A 21,194-nucleotide genomic window follows, 5' to 3' on the forward strand; every position below is an offset into this window, starting at 1 on the left:
TTACTGATGTGGTACACCAACTAACCTTTTATTCTTATAAATAAAAATGACGTAAATGAACTAGTGATGTTCCCCCACCATTTGAAGTAGCAGCAACAAAGACAGATGCTAATGTATAAAAGAATTAATCTGATTTTTTTGACTCCATAGAATATAGGTAATGATACAAGTAAGCAATAATAGATTCGAACAAATTGTGGCTAAATTACGACAAACTTTATATGAAATTAACGTTGTTATTCCTGTATTATAATTTTTTTTAATTTTATTTTTGTTATATTTATACACGTATGCCGTATATTTATACACGTAGATCTGAGTATTAAAAAAAATACACCAACATTTTTATTACAAGATTTTTTCTTTTGTAATTCTTGTGGTTCTAGTTTTCTATCAAAATAAATAAATTTTATAATCTTCATTAATAATAAAAAAATCTAAAAAAGAAACAATAAAATAAATTTGATGTAGTATATTTATGTATTTAATTGATTAATTTAGTACTTACAAAATTTAATATGTAGACGAATTATTTTTTATTTTCATCAACCAATAGCCTTTTGCCACGGATACTGCCTAAAGATTTTTCTAAATAAATAAAATAAAAATAAATGCTTTCATTTAGTTATAAAAAATTAACTAATTTTTTATAATAAATAGGCACTAACATCTTCAACGTCATCAGTACGCTTAGCACTAGCTGGATAATAATCGACAAGAAGGGGTCTTGGCCTTTGTCCTATACCAAGTGGTTGATGCAATCCACATGCTTGTTCTTCATTTGTAATAACTGTAATTAATGTTTTGAGGACTTGCTCATCTTGTTGTGACATAATTTTACTTGGATTTGTCATGCGTCTCAAAAATAATGCGTTCCATTTTTGTCTTAAATGTAAAATAAGTTGAGCTGCTTCAGTATCTACTTTAAATGATATCCACTGGTCTAATTTTAATATTGTCGTTCCTTCACGACTTTCTTCAACTTCAGAATCAGACTCGCTCTCTGGTGTAGCTACGCATGAATTATGAATGTCAAGATTCAGAAAATAGAATCCAAAATATTAAATTTTACAAATCAAATGAAACTTACATTCAGCTTCGTAAATTACATCCATTGGCAACCGAGCTGGCCCACTAAATAAGACCACAGTAAGAGGATTAACAAGAGTGACAGTTCGAGCATGAGAAAATCTACCAGATCGGCTCACTTCCTCGTAAAGCATCCAGTCGGTTGGTAAGGAACTCACATTTAACGCATGTACTTGGGATGTTGTTGTTCTTGATGACTTTGAAATGTCTCTTAAAGTAGATGATGGATGGAAAAAAACGTTCACTTCTTTCCTATAGATAATACATACAGATATTAACAAAAATACGATTTACATTGAAATTGATAGGTAACACAATTAAAAACATACTGTGTTCTTAATTGAACATATTCTCTATCTACCCTTATAAGATTTGGATAAAGTCCAGCAGTCAATGCTGCTTTTACAACAGCCCAATTTTCAGAATTTGAATTTAAGTCTCTAATATCGCCCGAACCTCTTGTTTTAACAAAACCAGAAGCACGTAGCTGTCCAAGTAATTGTGTTCTCATACCAACCACCATTTCCATAACAGCTGCTGAAATAAAATTTTTCTCACAAAACGATCGTTCCCAACCGTTTGCCCTTGCGTTTTGCCAAATCTGAAATGCTCTCAATACAGCCATGTGGTCAGAATAAGTATTTGCTGCAAACTCTTTGCGTGCAAGTTTAGCTGATTGCTTTTTTGACGGTTGATAAGGTGTCACAAACGGATCCCTGTAAAGTAAAAATAGTTCGTAAATTCCCTCTCACTTCCGAATTTTATTAAAAAATCACGTGCTAAGAACTTACTTGTATGCCAAACTGCATACTATTGTTAAAATAGGATCAAGGCATTTCAAAACTACAGCATAGAGTAACATTTTACCTAATCTTGGTTCAATAGGCAAATCTAGTAAATGACTTCCTAGTTCTGTTAGATCTTCCCAAGGGTCGAGTGCATCAATTGTCTTCAGTAATTGAACAGCATTACTAATCACAACAGTCGAAGGAGGTTCTATTGCTTTTGCGAGAAATTCCCCTATTGGTGTATTTCCAGGAGCTAAATGCTTTGTATAAAGGCAAAGCTGTTGTAAAGGTAATCTTAATATTTCTGGTGTTCGGTAAAGCTGCAAATTACTGTATCTAATTGAAGAGTAAAGTCTGTAACAAATACCTTTTTGACATCTACCTGCTCTACCTTTTCGTTGTTGAGCACAAGATTGAGATATCCAGTTTGATCTTAGCATAGAAACTTCAGATAAACCAACAAATGACTTTTCTTTTACTTTTCCAGAATCAACAACGTACACTACATCATCAATTGTTATACTTGATTCAGCTATATTTGTTGACAATATGATTTTTCTTGTGCCCTGAGGACTAGGTTTGAAGACTCTCTTTTGATCATTTGTTTGCATGTTAGAGTGCAAAATATATAAGATATAATTGCCTTGATTCATTTTATTTTCACTATTGATTCTTTCTCTCATAGTAACAATATCATCATATCCAGGTAAAAATACCAAAATAGATCCAGCAGGCATATTAAGATGTATATGAACAATTAATGTTAAAATAAGTGTATAATCAACATTGTCATTATTGAACGTACTTTCATAAATATCAAGTGTTAATCTATCACTCTCAGAAATATTTGAGCTTTTGACTTTTACTATCTCATTATCTTTCCATATATAATTACATGTTTTTGCGTAAGCTTCAATAAATTCAGCACATTCATGCTGCTTCATGTTTTTAGCCCACTCATACGCAGTCCACTCATTACATGCTTTAAGATTCAAATTAGCTCCTAAGTCAAGAAGTTGCTCAACGATGTTCAAGTAGCCTCTCCCTGCTGCAACCATCAATGTACTCACAAATGTTTTAGAGTGTTGATAGTCAACAGAGATATTTTCTGAATGTATTAAATGAAGAATTTGTGTTAAACTATCTTCTCCACCCAATAACCAAGCAGTAGCGATAGATTTATCCATTTCCTCTATTAACCAAGGTTCAAGCTCTACTTTTTCCGCAATGGGTTCATTTTGTTGTTTTAAAATTGGTATCGGGATTGGATTCTTTTCCTTCTTTCTAAGACTTTCATATGATTGATATTTACATTGGTTCCACGATTTCAAAACTTTACATTGATCTTTGCGATTTAAGACTTCTTTTTTCTTACATAACATTTCTTTAGTCATATAATTAGTTATTTTCAAAATATCTTCCAAGTAATAAACATCAACGTTATATAGTTTCTCTGGTATGTAAATCACTGGACAATTATCAAAATATCTTATAAATATTGAAGGATCTATCATTGCACTCATTAAGATGACTTTCAAAGATTTATATTTTGTGAGTGCATCTTTCAATACAATTAACAAGAAGTCACAAAATCTATCCCTTTCGTGAACTTCATCTACAATAATATGTGTTATCATAGCTAAAGCTGAATCATCTCCCATTAGAGTTCTCAAAAGAACACCATTAGTACAATAAGTTAACAAGGTTTTTGGAGCAACCCTGCTTTCCAATCTAATTTGATATCCAAAAGTTTGCCCAATTTTTTCATCTCTTTCAAATGCTACTCTTTCAGCTACTGTCACTGCAGATAATCTTCTAGGTTCAGTGCAAATAATTCTACATGGCTTATGCTTTTGTTGACAATCTTCTAAAATAAACTGTGGAACTTGAGTAGTTTTTCCACATCCAGTTTCACCCAATACAATTGCAACTTGATTATTGGCTAGCATTCTCAAAATTTCATCACGTGTTGTCATGATTGTTAATGAGTTGCGGAAGTTTAAAAGTTCATAATTTGTTTTCAGTTGTGGAACTTGAGGTATGCTATTATTTAATCTTCCCATTGCCTTTATATTAGTTGTAACTGTAATAAAAAAAATTTTCATTTCAATACAAAGTTATTATTGAAAAGACAAACTAAATAAAGGAATTATAGAACTTACCTTCTGTATCCAATACTTTTTCTTTTTCAGAAGGTGGTAACAAGTCACGGCGCTCCTTGCTATCCAGAGGAAATTGTTTTATTAAATTGTAAATTGATTGTCTGGATAATTTCTGTAATTTGATTACAGCATCTGCTTGAACTATTGTAGAGCCATCTCGCTTGTAAACAATTACATATCTGTTGGCACCTCGTCTGATAAGAAAGCCAGAATAATCATTAATTAACTTTCTCTTAATATTAAAACATGGATAAATGTATATAACTGGATATTCTTAATACCCTTTGCTTTTTGATTTCAGCCCCAATTGGTGAGCTAAATTATGAATGTAAGCTCTCTCTTCAGCAATGTAACAAGAAGGAAATTCTAACTCATTTTGATCTGCTGATTCTAATAATTTTTTTATCGTTAAATTTACTGCAATCCTTGTATCTTCACCAACATCCAGATGTTGTTGATTTCTCCGCCGAGACATTGATAATTTGTGGTAAATATATTATTAACCAATAATATTATATTTAAAGCCTATGGCCTTGAACACTTTTCTAGTAATAACAAAATAACTGCAAGACTTAGCTTTCTTTTATCTTAAGTGAAATACAAACTCCGTAATTATTTTATAATTTATTAAAAGAACAAGTGGCACTAAAACGGTTTCTCGTAGTATATATACGCACTACTTAAAGACAAGTCATAACATGCACAATGCACTGCGCACTGCCGCTCTGCAATCTGCTGATGTTGATTAGGTACACTACTGTACATAGGGCGGAATATTGCAAAATAGATAAAAATATGTTGCGACACATTAGGAATTCTGAATTTTTCGGCTGTAGTTAGAAATTTGGAATTGGTACGAAACTCTCAAACAAAAAATTGTTCATATTATTTGCGAAACTTTTTCATTAATAATAATGACATTTTAAAAAAATTATAAATTTGAAAAATGAACGTGTTATATTTATGTTGATATAAATGTAATAAAAATAAAATTAATTATAAAGTAATGTATGTTCAACTCTCTCGATCTTGAAAACCTAATAGTTTTTATAAAAAAATCTTAAAGATATGTTCTAAATAAAGGCTCGAATGTGTATAATATAGTACATTACGATACAAGTGAGGGAAAGTAGATTCTTGTCTCGTGTGGCGTTTGCGCCCGAGCGAACCGAGGGTGGAAAGGTACACGAGACGAGAAACTCTTTCCCGAACATGTGCCGTACCGTATTTTTTTATACGTCGTGTGGAAAGTGTGATTTTCAACGCACGTTTTCTGCCGAGCATGCTAGAAAGACGCACTTTGGGCATGAAGTATCGAAAAAATTATAAAGCTCGCTACGGAAAAAATATAGTCTCGATAAGACCGCATCAGAACAGAAGCATCTTAACAACAATATCTGTACATAAATTTTTCTTCATTTGCTATTGTAAAATAGCAAATTGGTTGATTGTCAGCAAAGGTTTTAAAAACAGGGAGGTATTTGAAACTTCCCTATACTAAACGTTTTGTCGGCTTTGTATATATATATATATATATATATATATATATATATATATATATATATATATATATATATATATATGTCTATACATATATATATTTATATATACACCCTATATAGATTGGCGTCTATGGCGGTGCCGGACGCGTTGCGCAGAGGCCCTATATACTACAACTGCGCAGTACCACAGTAAGTTTATTATTTTCTGCCGTATATGCATATAGTATCTGTACTTGGCCAATTTCAACTACAATTTTACAATGCGCGATATTTTTATGGACTCTTTATTTTGGTTATCAATTGATGAATGTGGAAATGGATTTTTTTTACGATTTGAAATCTAACGAAAGGGGTAGAGATGGGAAAGAAATATGAGAGAAAGAGAGAGAGAGAGAGGCGAATACTGCTGCGCAACTGTTTTTCGTTGCCTACAGCTGGCCTACAGGCCCACAGTGATTAGTTGGACTACAATCGGAGACAAAGTGAAAATTTATGATATTGTTATGAACTGGATTCATTTGGTTATTACTATCATTAACGCACAAGACTTACGCATCAATCATCAAATCAATACAAGGTGATATTATTTACAAAAAACATTATTTTTTTAAAGTATTTTTATACAAAATAATTGTTTTAATCTCGTTTGAGACAATGTAATACGGGAAATGAAGATGTATTGGTCAACAAATAAGAGACTATTATATTCTATTATACTATCAAATATTATTCTTAATAGAGTTTTAATTACTATTTCTTAATATATTACACAAGTGATGTAACAACTAAGTGCGCGACCCTCCAATACAGTCTCCATCTTTTTTGTTTTGTTCTGTTTCTGTCTGTCTCTCTGTCAGTCTCTCTCTGTCTGTCTGCTGTCTCTCTCTCTCTCTCTCTCTCTCTCTCTCTCTCTCTTTATCTCTCTCTTTCTCTCTCGCTCTCTCTGTCTCTCAAAAGGCAATGTCATTTCCGACATATCCGGAACGATCTCCGAATTTCCATAAAGTGGGGAGTCGTCATTATCCATGCATTAGAATAGAAATTAGGAGATTTGCAACTAAAAGAACTTAGCGAGAAATTAACTAAAATCAACCGAAAAAAATTATAGAAAAATTGCGCATGGTTAACAAAGATAGCAAAAATTATTTATAACCCTGCGAAATTTTATTTTCATTTATAAAAAAATTATCAAAGTTGATCACTCATAGATTATCGATAACTGTATCTGCGTGGAGTTTTAATAAAGTTTTTAGAGAAATAAATCTGTTCAATCTTTAGCAAAAATCACACGCAGTTTTACTATCCAATCAAAATATTATTATAACTATCTATTAAAGAATAAATATTATTTCTCACTACAGTCATATACATATGCAGCTGAAAGATCAGTCGGTAATAGATCTACACTTTTATTATTGTAAGGCACACTCTCAAATTATAAGAGCTGTATTAATAGGAAAGGGTTATTTTCTGATATAATCGTCAATGTCAACTATTGTTGTGTATTCTAATTAATAGTTAACAGCTCTTATAATTTGAGAGTGTGCCTTACAATAATAAAAGTGTACAGATCTGTTACCGACTGATCTTTCAGCTGCATACGTATATGACTTTAGTGAGAAATAATATTTATTCTTTAACGGATAGTTATAATAATATTTTGATTGGATAGAAAAACTGCGTGTGATTTTTGCTAACGATTGAACAGATTTATTTCTCTAAAAACTTTATTAAAACTCCACGCAGATACAGTTATCAATGATCTGTGAGTGATCAACTTTGATAATTTTTTCAAAATGTTATCTTTGTTAACTACGCGCAATTTTTCTATAATTCTTTTCGGTCGATTTTCGTTGATTTCCCGCTGAGTTCCTTTACTTGAGATTTGCTTACAATATACATTTAGGCTACATCCATTTACTTTCCTAATACTCAAGTCAAGATGCCACAATAAGCTTGAAAATTCTATCATCAGGACTCCTAATCTGTGCTGTCATACTGATTATTTCGTTGACTATACGTGTTGATGACGATAAGACAACACAAATCATCGTATCAATTTATTCCAAATATTGACATTGAAAAACAGTTTCTATAGGCATATATACATACAGCATATTCGCATATGAATTTTTATCTTTTTTCAAAAATGTGCAAGGCGCAGAAGAAAGATTAACTACGTGTGATATCGTCATATCTATTAGTATGATGATTCAATTGCACGTGCAGTGGCAAATATCTGCTTTAATTTTTAATGTTATAGTTTAATTTTCTGATAGAAATTTCTAAGAGTGTAATGATTAAGATTAAGAGAATATTCTGAAGAGTGTAATGTTTTTAAAAAGTAATTAGCATGCTGAGTCAGCGTGTATTGCTTGTTTTAGTAATTAAATTAATTTAGAAAGTTTAATTAATCATATAGTGTCACAAATTAAAGGAAACAAGTTTCAATTCAAAATGAAAAAAAAAAACAAAAAATCGTGATCATAATAATAAAATTCTTCTTGTATAGTCAATAGTGACAAAAAATACAAAAATTCGAAAGCCTTAAAAACCTTGAGAAACAAGGGGCGATTGGTATCACGCTTTACTTATAGAAATTTTCACAATTTTCTTATATAAAAACTATTTCAGATTTTCAAAATATGTAGTTTCATTGATTTGAAGATGATTGAAGGTCAGATAGCCAAGTTTTTGATCAGAAATGAGTAGTTACTGAAATGATATTGAAAAATTCATGATTCTTGATTATCTGCAAATTACAGTTTCTTCTATACTTCATGTTTGTTATGAATGTATTTAAAAATATCTAAGTAACAAATTTTATATATTACGTAAATTTAATTTTCATGTTATGTTGTACTCAATGTTATTTATTATTTTTTTGTTTTGTTATACTTTTATTATTCTTTATTGCACTGTTATTGTCATCACATTTTTTTTCTAATGTTACAAATCTGTGATATATAATTCATAAAAGAGAACTTGATCAAGAAAGTGTAGCATTAGTTATCTATTATTAATTATTTCTCATCTTGATTGCTAATCATTTTTTAATTAGAAATGTAATAATGCATATTTTTCGATTATCGCCAAATATCGCATATTGCCTATCGCCTATCGTTTAAATGGTGGTACTGGTCGTATCCGTGCCGCTAAAGTATCAATCACTGTAGAAGCGACTTTGACTATCAGGGTAGTCCGATGCTTCTCAGTTAAAGTTTACTCAAGTATCGATTCTCAAGGAGGTTTTCGATTATCGCAATAATGCATATTTAACAAAAATGTTTGATCAAAATTATTTTGTTTGTTAGTTCAAATATACAACTAGCTTATAACTAATAATACAAAAATATAATATTCTTTGAAAACTACTACTATTAATTGAAATTACCGTAGATACATATGTGGTGATGGTTTCAATTTCACAATAAAAATCAAGAATAAACATTTTGAAATGAGTATAATTATTAATAATTAGGCATTGTACCTAAAATTAAATTAAACATTTAATTTATTTAAATTGTTAAAAAATATGTGTCTATAATAATTACTCTAATTGAACTTGCATTTTTTTTCTGTTCCTAGCTAGAATTCACAAGAATGGAAGGCGAAGAAAACGAAATTGTGCAAATTGCAGATATAGATTCAAGTAGTGAAGAAAATTATGACGGCGATTCCGACGACGAAGATCTGCGAGAATATTACTTGACTGCAGTTCGACATCACAGCAAACTTTCCAAGAAAGAATTGAAAAGATTATTGAAGAGCAGCCAACCCGAGGATCAAAAAGCATTGAATAAGATTATCACGAATATACTATTACGTGACAACAGCGAAGCTTTGTATTATTTACTCAAAAAAGGCCACAAACTAGATACTTTTGACGAAAGGGGAGAAACGATTTATCATAGCGCATATTATCAAAACTCTCTATCAATTTTGTCCCTGCTGTTAGAATGGCAATGCGACGAATTAACGGATGACGACTACGTCGACGGCAATGGGTTGTCCTGCCTTCACATCGCTTCTTTCGGCGGCACTGAAAATTCTGTCAACAAATATTTAAAATTTAGCGACAACGTTAACGCTCACTACAGATGCAACTTCGACGATTACAGATATAGAAACGAAATTAATCGGGATGGTTTTACGCCACTGCATTTCGCGGCCATAAACTACAAAACACGCAGAATTCTGAGGTTACTGTTGGACAACGGAGCTGACGTCAGCGCTATGGATTCCTCAAATAGAACGGCTTTGCACATAGCTTGTCGTTCTTACGAATCACCGGAGTACGTGAATCATGATTCTATCGATACTTACAGCAGCATCAGTGTCATGAAAGTTCTCGTGGAGTACAAAAGTGACGTCAATGCAAGAGACAATGAAGACAATACACCGCTGTTAAGTATCTTTCCCGATGATTTTGGCGTCTTCGAAACCACGAGAGGACTTGGTTTCATCGAATCCATTCCCTTGCTCGAGATCAAGGAAAAGCTTAAGTTTCTATTGCAGCAAGGAGTCGACGTGACTGCCAGAAACAAGAATGGCGACAACATTCTACATCTGATCGTGAAAAATTTAGACCATTGGCGATGCTCACCGACGTATTCGGAGCTTTCGTTCGACTTCGATAACGATCATCGTGACATGGTCAAACAGGTTCTAGAAGTTGATCAGAGACTTGACGTAAACGTGAGAAATAACAAAGGCGACAGTCCAATACGGTTAGCAGTGTCGTCCATCAGTAGTCAGATCGTCAAAGTTCTTTTAGAATACGGTGCCGATCTGAGCGACATCCGATTCGATTATCAATATGTGAGCTGCTTCAACTACCCGAGGATTTTACCGGATTTGGATGCAGTGCAAAACGTGATCACCGTGGTCAAGTTACTCGCGAATAACGATTGGGAATTGACATTGGAAGGCAATCTCGCAGTAATGAAATTTTTGGTACACGACGTTGACGCTTGTCAATGTCGTAGCCTGTTGGATGTACTGCATTTAGGTTCTCTCAAGCACATCAATCTCATTTTGAACAAGAAAATCGATGCTTTGACCGACAACTCCGGAACTGATAAGCATCAGATTATCGTCGATATAAACCAATTTTTTTTAAAGAAAATGATAATTGGCCCGGACAAAGACATAGACGTTTTGTACAGCCTTATCATCGCGTATCACAAGCTCGCGGTTACAGTGACAGTCGAAGGAGTCGAATCGCTGCAATCAATCATATTCGAAAAAGTAAAAATGCAGCTTACCAAATTACAGGGTAATTTTACTGTTCACAGCGTGCTGATTGAACACCCAGATAACATTTATTTTCTCGTTAGAAACCATAATTTTCAGAGTATTGCAAAGAATTTTCCGATTTACGAGAACTTCATCAAGGGACACGTTGCTAAAGGTTTCATCAGACATTACATCGAGAATTCAGCTTACGCTTATCTGGAAAGGCTGTCTTTTGCTTTCATTCCGTATACTTGTTGCAAGCGTATTTTGTATTATTCGACAAACGAAGACATTTTGAATCTGTGTTTAGCAGCTGTTCTCAGTGATGTTTAAATGTTTAAAAAATTGGAACTTACGAACATGAAGTATTTGCTGTTCTATGATGTTCAACATTCTCGATGTTTATTTTTACTTTTATTTTAGGTTTAAAATACATTGTTGCCGTTGAGTTGTCTTGTTTAACAATAAATAAAAATCGTTTATTTCCAATCCACCATCGGTGGTCTACATTCCATATTAAAGAACGAATTCACGTTGTTTTTGGAAAACTTGATTAAATTTGTATCTATTGTCTATACAATACACTAGTGCCTTTATTAAAATACTACAAATTCGAAAAAATCGATTTTTCCATTCTTTACAGAATACCATTATTTTTAATTGAGTTGAATAACTTTGAGGTTTTTATTTTGTAGAGCTACGCACCAGCGCTAATATGCGTGTGTGGGTGCAACTTTTATAATATAATAACTCTATAATAATTATATGTTTTGCGTGAATATTACTTGATTTAGCGCTACTGTTATAAATTAAAATTATTATTTACAGAACGAAATAGAATTGAACGATATACCCGCGTGTCTACGCTTCAATGATAAATTGAAAGTTCAGCGAGCTATGTGCAGCATTTGATAATACACGCAATGCTACGTCGCGCATATCGTATAAGAAAAAAAAATGCTACTGTGTCGACGAAGTGTTTATTTGTTCTTGAATGATTCAAGATAAAGAACATAAAATGCCAAAACGTTTCCAACGATCGCTATTGAAGAAACGCGTGTCTGCGAACGTGCACGCGCCAACTATAACGAGTGAATCTCGTAACGAGCGTCTTATCGCGTTTCCTCGCGTCGCACTCCACGCGAAGACGTCGATTAATCGGCTCTTGCGCTTCTTTTCCCGCGACGCGCTGCAATTCGCTCGTGACAGTTATCCAAAGTAGTTTGAAGAAGTATCGCGGGCGTATTCGCCGTCTGCTTTCGTTGGCTCGGCAGATCGCGTATCCGACAGAAGCAGAAGCGACTGTCCACGGGAGAGGCAAAGGTAATCCACTAAGATCGATTGGCGTAGTGCACGACCAGCGATTTCGGCTAGCGTGAAACGTCCAGTCGATTCGTCGGCGCGACCACAAAATATCGCACAGCGCCTCATCAGATCCGCGCGGCGTTGCAGATGTGCGTGAGGTCGGTCTACGAACGGCTGCAGGCGTCGACGGCGCTGGAGAAGGAGGGCGCAGCCGCGCTGTCGGAGCCGCGCGGCGACGCAGGCGCACTTGGCCAGCTGTTCCGGCAGGCGCTGGGCGAGGGCGACGCCGTCCACCGGGCGCTCTGCAGCTGCGACCGGACTCGGCGCGAACACCATGGGCCCCGGCTCGGTGGCGCGCTGCACCTGGCCGCCGAGCAGTCGCGCGCGCCGCTGGTCGAGCTGCTGCTGCGCCACGGCGCCGAGGCCAACGTCGCCGACCACCGCGGCCGCACGCCGCTGCACCTGGCCTTCGCCGGGCGGCCCGACCCGCCTGACCGCCACCGGCGCCGGCTGCGCGTGGTCGAGCTGCTGCTGGACGGCGGGGCCGACGTCGACGCTCGGGACCATCGCGGCGACACGCCATTGCACCGGCTGCTACACTCGATGGAAGCCCAGCGACGGCCCGCAGCCCTGGCGAGGCTCTCGCTCGACGATGCCGCCCACGCGGAGAGCGCCAGCGCGCTGCTGGCCGCCGGGGCGGCGACCGACGCGCTCGACGGCCGCAGCCGCTCGCCGCTGCAGCTGGCCGTGCGCCTGCTCAGCCTGGGCATGGTCGAGCTGCTGCTGGAGCACGGCGCGCGCGTCGCGCCGCTCCGCCTCGACGAGGTCGGCTTCTGCTACGCCGAGCACCTGGTGCCGAGCCTCGAGGCAACGAACAACCTGCTGAACATCCTGGACAAGCTGTCGAGCCACGGACTGCCGCTGGATGCACGGGACCACCTGGCCGTGCTCGGGTTCCTAGTCGGGAACCACGTCGGCTGCCGCTACGACCTGTGTGCGGACGGCAATGCCGCGTACAAGCTGAACAACCTGCTGGAGCTGGGTACGCCGAGTCGGTGAAGCGCGCCGCGTGGCTTCGTTTCAGCGAACAGCGCTTGTGTTGCAGGCACGGACGAGAACATCGTCGCGGCCCTCGCCAAGCTGCCCCTGGACATGTACGACGCGAGTTTCGAGGGTCAGTCGATGAAGAAGCGTATGGTGCAGCAGCTCTGCGAGCACGCCGTCATTCTGGACAGAGGCGGCTTTTACGTGAGCAACGAGGTCCGCGAGGGCTTGAACTCCAAGATCGCCAGCTTGGAGAGGTGCATTCTGAAGGTGATCGGGCCATGCCGAAGGCCGAGCGCCCTTGATCTGCTGCAGTTCGAGGCCGAGTTCCGAGCCATGAGGGCTACGGCGCTGAACGCCAGCACCTCCCTGCACGACGTGCTGACGATGAGTCCGCGAAAGCTCTATTACTACATCAAGAACTACGGCTACGAGGTCAGCCAGTCGAGCTCCGCCGAGAGTTATCCGCGCTGCGGCGGAATAATCAGGGGCCACTTCGCCAAAAGCCTGGTCAGAAGGTACGTGACCAAGTCGTCAACCGAGTACTTCAGGCACTTGATCGGCTTGCCTCTGCCGGATCTCTGCTGCGACAGAATTCTCGACTTCTTGGACAACGACAACCTGCTCAATCTGTGCATCGCAGCAGCCGAGCTCAATTTTTAAAAAGCGGAAGAATTGCAATAGCGAACGCGCTTAAATTCCACTTGCCGACGAATTGTCTTTGCCATTTTTTAGCGTTGGTTTGTATGGGCTTGGTGGATTTGACGAATGATCGCGTTCATCTGAAAAGGCTGATTTGTCCTAACTGCTGGAATAACTTCGCTAAAGTAAAACTGATATATTGTATGCAGTAATATGCCGTGATGGGAAATTGACAACGAATCTCTTTAAAAAACGATGACGATGTCGTGACTACGGTAGTGCGGCTGATGAGATATTTTAATAATACGTAATACAAACACGCACACGCACATACACACTTACGCCAGTAAACTTATTATTTCGGCGATTGTTTTCTTTCACCTTTTCACGAATTTAATGCTGTATCAAAAAGAAAATCTGTATGAAATTTTATATAAAAAATATAATTTATGTACTATGTATTGAAAGTATTTGCTGCATGTCGCGCTCACGTTTCCATATATACATCATATTATTATATTCTTTATTTCACCCCTTCCGCCTAATTTTACTCAATCCCTTCTATTCATTATTTTACCACTTAAAATGGCAAAAAACTAATTTGGTCGCTAGGCCAAGAACATTTCCTGTTATTTGAACGTAATTGCGGGACGTAATAGTACACTACGATACAAGTGCGGGAAAGTAGATTCTTATCTCGTGTGGCGTTTATCCCAAGCGAAGCGAAAAACTCTTTCCCGAACATGTGCAGTACCGTATTTTTTTATACAGCGTGTGGAAATTGCGATTTTCAACGCGCGGGAAAAACCCACTTTCCGCACGCTCGGTAAAAAACGCGCGTTGAAAATCACACTTTCCACACGTCGTATCAAAAAATACGGTACGGCACATGTTCGGGAAAGAGTTTCTCGTCTCGTTTACCTTTCCACCCTCGCTTCGCTCGGGCGTAAACGTCACACGAAACAAGAATCTATTTTACCGCACTTGTATCGTAAAGTACTATTTTAAGACGTCAAGTAATATTACTACGAGTAATATTCTTATTTAAGAAAATTAAAGTTTCTACGAAGCGTTTATGTTCCGAATGGAGGTCCCCTTAAAATTTTGACCGTAAAGTTGGCTACATTGGTCAACATTGTTATCACAACCATGTATGTACATACATACACCCAACGTGGATTGAATCGCGACCCCCCTCAGTTAGGCTGGTATGAGAATTCCGTCGTTGCATCGGAACGAAGAAACCGCGGGAAAATTCTATTGTAGATAGTAAATAAATAAATAAATAATAACTTATCTAAATGCCAGCATAACGATAAATCCTTGCTGAAGCAAAAGCAGGTAAAAGCATAAGAAACTCGGAAGAAACATTTAAAATAGACATATACACGTGTAAACAGGCTTTTTCAGGTCTGCTATTCGAGCTTTGATTTTGACTGCTACTTTCAATCCGTAACGGTGGTTTTCAGATCGGTCATAGTATAACGCTCGTTCTTAAATTATATAATTAAAACCTAAAATCAAATAATCATGCATCTAAATTCATTGTTCGGCAAACAATTAATTTTAAACCTAAAAACAAATTAGTAACGTTTTAGCTTTTTATCGTGTCTTAAAACGAATTTTCATTTTTTGAATTTTCCCGCGGTTTTTTCCTTCCGATGCAACGACGGAATTCTTATACCAACCTAACTGGGGGGGTCGCGATTCAATCCACGTTGGGTGTACACATATTTTTAACAAAACAAATATAGTTTATTTTAATCTGACCTGTATATTGAAGTATTTTTATAATATGCTACAATGGATTATTACTTTAAATTGTTAAGAAGAATGGAAGTAAAATTAAGTTCGTTATTAAATAATTCAACAAATATAAAACAGCTATAAGTTTTTGATCAATGATTGTTTTTTTCAATTTTAACTAGTCAATTCAATTTTTTTATTACTTTGTTCAGAATTATGTTATTTTATATAGTTAAAATATTAATTATAAAATGGACATGTCGACAAACTTATAGAAAACCTTAGAAAAAATTATTTATGTATATGTACATAAAATGTGAATGGTTAATTGAGTAGAATTTAAATTACTTATTATTATAATTACGCAATGTAGAACTCATATAGGGATATCGATCTGGTGATTAGCAAACGTTTTACCTGTTTTATCGACTAACTGCCGCATATTACTAATTTTTACATTTTTCTTAATTTTTGATAGAAAATCGACAAAAGGAAAATTGTTTCGTAATCCGGGAATAAGCAGCTATCATCTGCTATCGATATTCGATATTTCTTTTTAATCAGGAGAAAAATGTTTAATGCATTTTGCGCGCTGTACGAACGCCCGTTTTTTTTCGCAATTTTCTTAAAAACGGAAAATCGGGAAATAAAATTTCAAGCGGAGACATAATCCGGAAAAAGGGAGAAAACGAGCTTTAGCTCATGAAAACTCAAAAATATGATTAAAAAATTTTTTTGGGCGTCAGATTCACAAGTCTGAAAAAACTGGGACAAATTTCGTTTTTCTAATGTCGCATGGACGTCGCTGTGACCAACCTTACGGCCGAAATTCTTAAAGGGCCCTACATTCGGAACACAGCCGAAATAACTAAAAATAGAGAATAGGGAACAGAGTATACGACGCCGACGGCTAGCCGTAGTACTAACATTACAGTTCAGTGTTCACACTTCACTGTTTAGTTCAGTTTCAGTTCAGCTCAGCTCAGGGTAGGTTGCAGGGACACAATTACACGAGAGAGAGTGGAAGTGAAACAAAGCGACAATAAAGTTCGCATCCTAATAGAAATTAATACCCACAGGTATAAAGATAATTATAACGAGTGTTAGTGCAGTTGTATTAATTGTTGCCGAAAAACATTACCTCGCATAGACGAGGCACAGAACAAACGGAACTTGTGTAACTCTATAACACAGCGATGCTATAGTAACTTTTTATCCGACCATTTGTTAACGATTTCCCCATTAAATCATTCAGGTAATTAGATAGAAATATTAGTTTCTAATTCATTGTTTATTGGCAATTAGTAAGGAACTAATTGCGTAAAGAGGTGATTTTCACCTTTTGGTCAACGTTTCAAAAAATAACAATTAAGTGGTTAATGGTTACATACAAATTTTGAGCATTCTTTCGATGCCGGTCTATTTTTTAATGGCTAAATAGGGCAAACCATACCACCTAAATCTGAAGAAACTGAAAAATAACACAATTTCATAAGTATTTCTTTTCAGTTTTGCCAAAATAAAAGAACTGAAGACTTGTTTCAGATGTTAGATTACTAGCATAGATCAATTTATTCACTCCTTTACCTTATCAATACCTAGTGCCATGACATTTAGTTTTGAGTGCACAGAACTTAGTGACTGTTGATTACAAGACAAGATAATAGATAAAAAGAAAAAAAGTCGACCGAAATTAATTTTACTATTGCAAACCATGAATGACAGAATTTTATTTACTAAGGTATAAAATTTTAGAATAACCAAAAATTTGACTATTATTTTTTATTTAGTATTCAGTTATATGTTTTATTATATTATTATTACAGAATGCAGAGAATAGAAAGACAAAAATACCATCAAATTCAGATGATGCTTTTCAAAATTTTATAAAAACATGTTTAGAAAGAAGAAGTGATAAGGACACCAAAAAGGTTTTACAGAAATTAAACAAATTGTATGACAACCTTAGTTCATATCACAAAACTGACAATAAGTTCACATTATACATCAATACTTGTTATAAGAAAATTATAAAAAACATTGCCAAAGATATCTTTACTCCTATTTTGGAACTTCGCACTGAGATCAAAAATCGTATTAAAAGTAAATTGAAAAATAAAATAATGCATGACAATGAAGTTATTGTTGAAGCACAGGAAATATCAAAAGAGAATAGGATAAAAATTAAACAACTTGAAGAATCTATAATACAATGTCGAAAGAAAATCAAGGAACTTGAAAAGCAAGAAGTTAATTTTGATGACGATGAAAATTCCTCTTACATTCAACAAGATAAATATAAGAAAAGATTAATTCAATTGTGCCATTGTTTAAGTAAATTGAAAGGAGATAAAGCTATGAAAGAGCAAATATTGAAAAAGAAAATCAGAAGAAAAAATATTCAAGGTGAAATGACAGGTAATTTATTACTTGATCAAGCTATCATAAGTGCTATAAATTCGGAAATTAGAAAAATCAATCGGCTACAATATCTGGAGACTAAAAGTTGTGCTGATTTTATTAAAATGCCTGAATATATAGATATTTTACAATGTATTAAAAAGTGTAATAAAAACAATGACCTTGGCCTAAGTGATGAACAAATCATAAAATCAGGTAAATTATTTAGCTTTAATTTATGTGGAAATTCTATGTATAGTTTCATTTTCAGTTTCATATTTGTTTCTGATTCGAAATCATTTCTGAACTATGTTTCATTGCACAAATATTCTCCAATTACATATCAATAAAAATACATACAACTATTTACTTGCAATATTGATGTTTTTAGTCTGTACTTATTTATTTATTTTATTATTATTTTCAGCTAAAGCATCTTACCAAGTTGTTGGAAAATTTTTAAAACAACAAAGGATCAATGAGTTGAAATTGTACATGCAATTTATAATTCATGGCAGTGAAGATCCTGCTAAGAAAGATAGCGAATTACAAAACACATTACAACAAAATAAAGAAAAGGGGGATCAAAAACTCTATCAAGTTTATCAAAAATATACTGACATACAAGATAACTTGAGACTAGAAAAAACTAAAGACACAGCATTTAAATCTAAAGAGCCATTGAAAGATAATACAGCGACAGAAAAAACACTTACATCTAATGATTCAAAAAATAGTATAAAGAAGAAAAATTTTGAAAAGATTGATGAAATTGTGAAAAATGAAATAATAATTATAGACAGTAGTGACGGTTAGTTGGAAATTAAATTGTATTTAATAGAATTAATTTTATTATGTGAAATTCAAGTAAATTGAATAAGTAGCATAATTTTTATAGCTATTGTCATAAATTCTGTTTCAGATGAATGTGTGGTAATAGAAAATCCAAAATCATCATTCATTAAAGTTTGTGCTTTTGCAAAATCACCGCCTGCTTGGGTAGATGATAGAAATCTACTAAATACTATTGAATCTCCACCGTTGACAGTGGATAAAGATGTAAGTAATAATCTAGATATTGAACTTTATTGATTAATAGTACACCGTATTTGAAATGTAATAATTTTGAATGGCATTGGAGATTTTAACAGTTCATTTATTCAACAAAAGAAATATTTGAAAATTTTTTATTTTTATAAATTAGTTATATTACAACATTAATGTATATCTTGGCTAAATATTTTTGATATTAAATTTGCTATGTTCATTAAGTAAATAATATATGTTGATAGTTATATTTCAAATCCATATACATATAATGTAAAATTACTCTTAGCTTGTAACTTATAATTTTTAAGGTTACTTTTCTCAAATATTGAACATGTTTACATCTACAAGGAAAAATATATAAAAATGAAATTAATTCTTTTTATACAAAAGTTTTTTTGAAATTTGTATTATGAAATATGATATTCTATAATATAATAATTATAATTATCAGTAGTAAAATATATTAGTTAATGATTTTCTAAAGAGGTCAAACTTAAATTTATTAATAGTTATTTATTTATTGAAAATATTGTACAAGGATAAATCACCAAATCATTCATTAAAAATTTAAAAGGACAATGTATCAGATTTCTGTTTGCCTTATCATATATTTGCTGTAAAACGATTAATTTTATATTTCAACTATGCAGATACACCTTTCCATGATATATCTAAAAAATGTTATATATATATATCATATACTAGTACTTAATTTTATATCGAACCATGTTTTATACTACATTGTAATAGTAACACTTATGGACATAGATACAATCAAACATTTAAGCAAATACTGTCTGAATTTAAAAAAAATAATATTTTTTTACAATTTCAATCTAAAGCACTTCAATAAAAATTAAAAAATTAATAATACAATTTCATTTACATATTGACGTTAATATTGATTTATTTTATTAAAAAATTTGTTTTTGATATTTATTACCAGACAGAAATAATATACATTAGAAATCAATAATATACAAGATATATGTAATGATGTTTGTTTAACAAAAATCATACCCATTTACCAATAGAACAACATAAATTAATTTAATAAGTTTTAATAGTTTATACTATGATAATAATAAAAACCATAGTAATTAAAGAAATTTATATTATAGATTTATATGTATTAAAATTACAAAATAATTTTGTATATTGATTGTGGCGGAATATTTTTAATAAAATCTGTATGTAACGTAATTATGTGTGTGTATGTGTGTGTGTATTAAATTTTTTTTTTCATTATTGATTTATTATTTTCAGTATTTATTAGTCAATAAAATCAAATAATTATTGTGCGTATTCTACACATTTCAATTTGTATGTTATCATTTGCATTAAGCTTTATTATTATTGAATTATTATAAATTGAGTTATTATTGTGATATGTGCATAATACTTATGTCTCTCAAAAATGTAACTATTTTAGTTGTACTTGAAAAGACTGAAATCAACAAAGACAAAAATTATTTTTCCTATTCATTTATTAAATCCTGTATGAAAAAGTATTGTGCTTTCAACTACAGTTATTGAATCTTGTACAAGCTATGACTTCAGATGAATTTGAAAATGTTTGTCAGGCAATTTGGTGCAGAATAAATTTTAAAATCTAAAATCTAAATTTTTAGGGATTCCCCTGTATGGCTTAATTTCTCATTAATATATTTCGATTCAATGATAATTTAAAATCACAATCTTGCTATTTTTTATAAGCCTAAAATACATTAATGGAGAGCTGTAAATATATTAAGAATAATAGTAATATTAACGTGATTTTGGTATCTTTGTTAGATTTGAAAGATCCAGTTGTTAGTGGAGTAGGATTAATTCATTTACATGTATTAAAAATAACCATTTTTCTTATAAAGTATAATGAAAAAAATTATTAGAGACATTGGACGTCGGACATTGCATAACTGTTAGATGTTTAGTATATTGAAAAAAGATAGTAAAATATGATATATTATTGTAATAATCATGCTAATACAGTAGATTTATATTTTTTATGTTTGTTCACATCCCGCGCAATTACGAACACATCCACAACAATTTATTTGTTAACTTATGTTATCCGATGTTTGTTTTCCGATGTTCTATGTCTCCTAATGTAGAAAGAAGTCCCTATAGTTTATGTTTTTTATACTGATAGTCGTATGTTAAAAAGCGTTGAATAAAAAAATGATGCATCAGAAGATTCATAAACTTTATTAGTAAATATCTTATTT

At 34.0% G+C, this 21,194-nt stretch overlaps 4 protein-coding genes across 9 annotated transcripts; 3 read left to right on the plus strand and 1 right to left on the minus strand.

Annotated features, from left to right (window-relative positions):
- Nucleotides 1-258: 258 nt before the first annotated feature.
- Nucleotides 259-4,514, minus strand: LOC131670923 (3'-5' RNA helicase YTHDC2-like). Its single transcript, XM_058946920.1, has 8 exons — nt 4,321-4,514; nt 4,040-4,233; nt 1,881-3,960; nt 1,419-1,805; nt 1,091-1,341; nt 669-1,012; nt 509-588; nt 259-437 (listed from the first exon to the last, which is right to left on the minus strand). Exons 1-7 carry the CDS (start codon nt 4,512-4,514, stop codon nt 577-579), a joined length of 3,462 nt encoding a protein of 1,153 aa, XP_058802903.1. The 3' UTR covers nt 259-437; nt 509-576.
- Nucleotides 4,515-5,749: 1,235 nt separating this feature from the next.
- LOC131670928 (putative ankyrin repeat protein RF_0381) lies at nt 5,750-11,393 on the plus strand. Of its 2 annotated transcripts, none has more exons than XM_058946936.1 (2): nt 5,750-6,118; nt 9,130-11,393. In XM_058946936.1, exon 2 carries the CDS (start codon nt 9,145-9,147, stop codon nt 11,110-11,112), a length of 1,968 nt encoding a protein of 655 aa, XP_058802919.1. In that variant the 5' UTR covers nt 5,750-6,118; nt 9,130-9,144; the 3' UTR covers nt 11,113-11,393. The 2 variants fall into 2 exon arrangements, with proteins under 2 accessions (XP_058802919.1, XP_058802920.1); XM_058946937.1 differs by having other exon boundaries at nt 9,134-11,393.
- Nucleotides 11,394-11,847: 454 nt separating this feature from the next.
- LOC131670936 (serine/threonine-protein phosphatase 6 regulatory ankyrin repeat subunit A-like) lies at nt 11,848-14,238 on the plus strand. Its single transcript, XM_058946953.1, has 3 exons — nt 11,848-12,102; nt 12,232-13,126; nt 13,190-14,238. The coding sequence occupies exons 2-3, from the start codon at nt 12,232-12,234 to the stop codon at nt 13,789-13,791; spliced, it is 1,497 nt and encodes a 498-aa protein (XP_058802936.1). The 5' UTR covers nt 11,848-12,102; the 3' UTR covers nt 13,792-14,238.
- Nucleotides 14,239-16,496: 2,258 nt separating this feature from the next.
- On the plus strand, nt 16,497-19,209 carry LOC131670937 (death domain-associated protein 6-like). Of its 5 annotated transcripts, none has more exons than XM_058946958.1 (5): nt 16,497-16,595; nt 17,026-17,257; nt 17,343-18,132; nt 18,344-18,727; nt 18,839-19,209. In XM_058946958.1, the coding sequence occupies exons 2-5, from the start codon at nt 17,231-17,233 to the stop codon at nt 19,006-19,008; spliced, it is 1,371 nt and encodes a 456-aa protein (XP_058802941.1). In that variant the 5' UTR covers nt 16,497-16,595; nt 17,026-17,230; the 3' UTR covers nt 19,009-19,209. The 5 variants fall into 5 exon arrangements, with proteins under 5 accessions (XP_058802941.1, XP_058802939.1, XP_058802938.1 ...); XM_058946956.1 differs by having other exon boundaries at nt 16,499-16,771; nt 17,013-17,257; XM_058946955.1 differs by having other exon boundaries at nt 16,499-16,771.
- Nucleotides 19,210-21,194: the final 1,985 nt, after the last annotated feature.

Source organism: Phymastichus coffea, unplaced genomic scaffold, assembly GCF_024137745.1.
Source record: "Phymastichus coffea isolate CEN01 unplaced genomic scaffold, Cenicafe_Pcof_1.1 PCOF00117, whole genome shotgun sequence".
In the NCBI taxonomy this organism is placed as follows: domain Eukaryota; kingdom Metazoa; phylum Arthropoda; class Insecta; order Hymenoptera; family Eulophidae; genus Phymastichus; species Phymastichus coffea.

Coding starts and splice junctions, on each gene's coding strand:
- LOC131670928 (XM_058946936.1), top strand. CDS start 9,145: ATGGAAGGCGAAGAAAACGAAATTGTGCAAATTGCAGATATAGATTCA.
- LOC131670937 (XM_058946958.1), top strand. CDS start 17,231: ATGAATGACAGAATTTTATTTACTAAG. Junction 18,133..18,343: donor TGAACAAATCATAAAATCAG/GTAAATTATTTA, acceptor TATTATTTTCAG/CTAAAGCATCTTACCAAGTT. Junction 18,728..18,838: donor AATTATAGACAGTAGTGACG/GTTAGTTGGAAA, acceptor ATTCTGTTTCAG/ATGAATGTGTGGTAATAGAA.
- LOC131670936 (XM_058946953.1), top strand. CDS start 12,232: ATGTGCGTGAGGTCGGTCTACGAACGGCTGCAGGCGTCGACGGCGCTG. Junction 13,127..13,189: donor GAACAACCTGCTGGAGCTGG/GTACGCCGAGTC, acceptor CTTGTGTTGCAG/GCACGGACGAGAACATCGTC.
- LOC131670923 (XM_058946920.1), bottom strand. CDS start 4,514: ATGTCTCGGCGGAGAAATCAACAACATCTGGATGTTGGTGAAGATACA. Junction 1,806..1,880: donor GTATGCAGTTTGGCATACAA/GTAAGTTCTTAG, acceptor TTTACTTTACAG/GGATCCGTTTGTGACACCTT. Junction 1,013..1,090: donor TGTAATTTACGAAGCTGAAT/GTAAGTTTCATT, acceptor ATTCATGCGTAG/CTACACCAGAGAGCGAGTCT.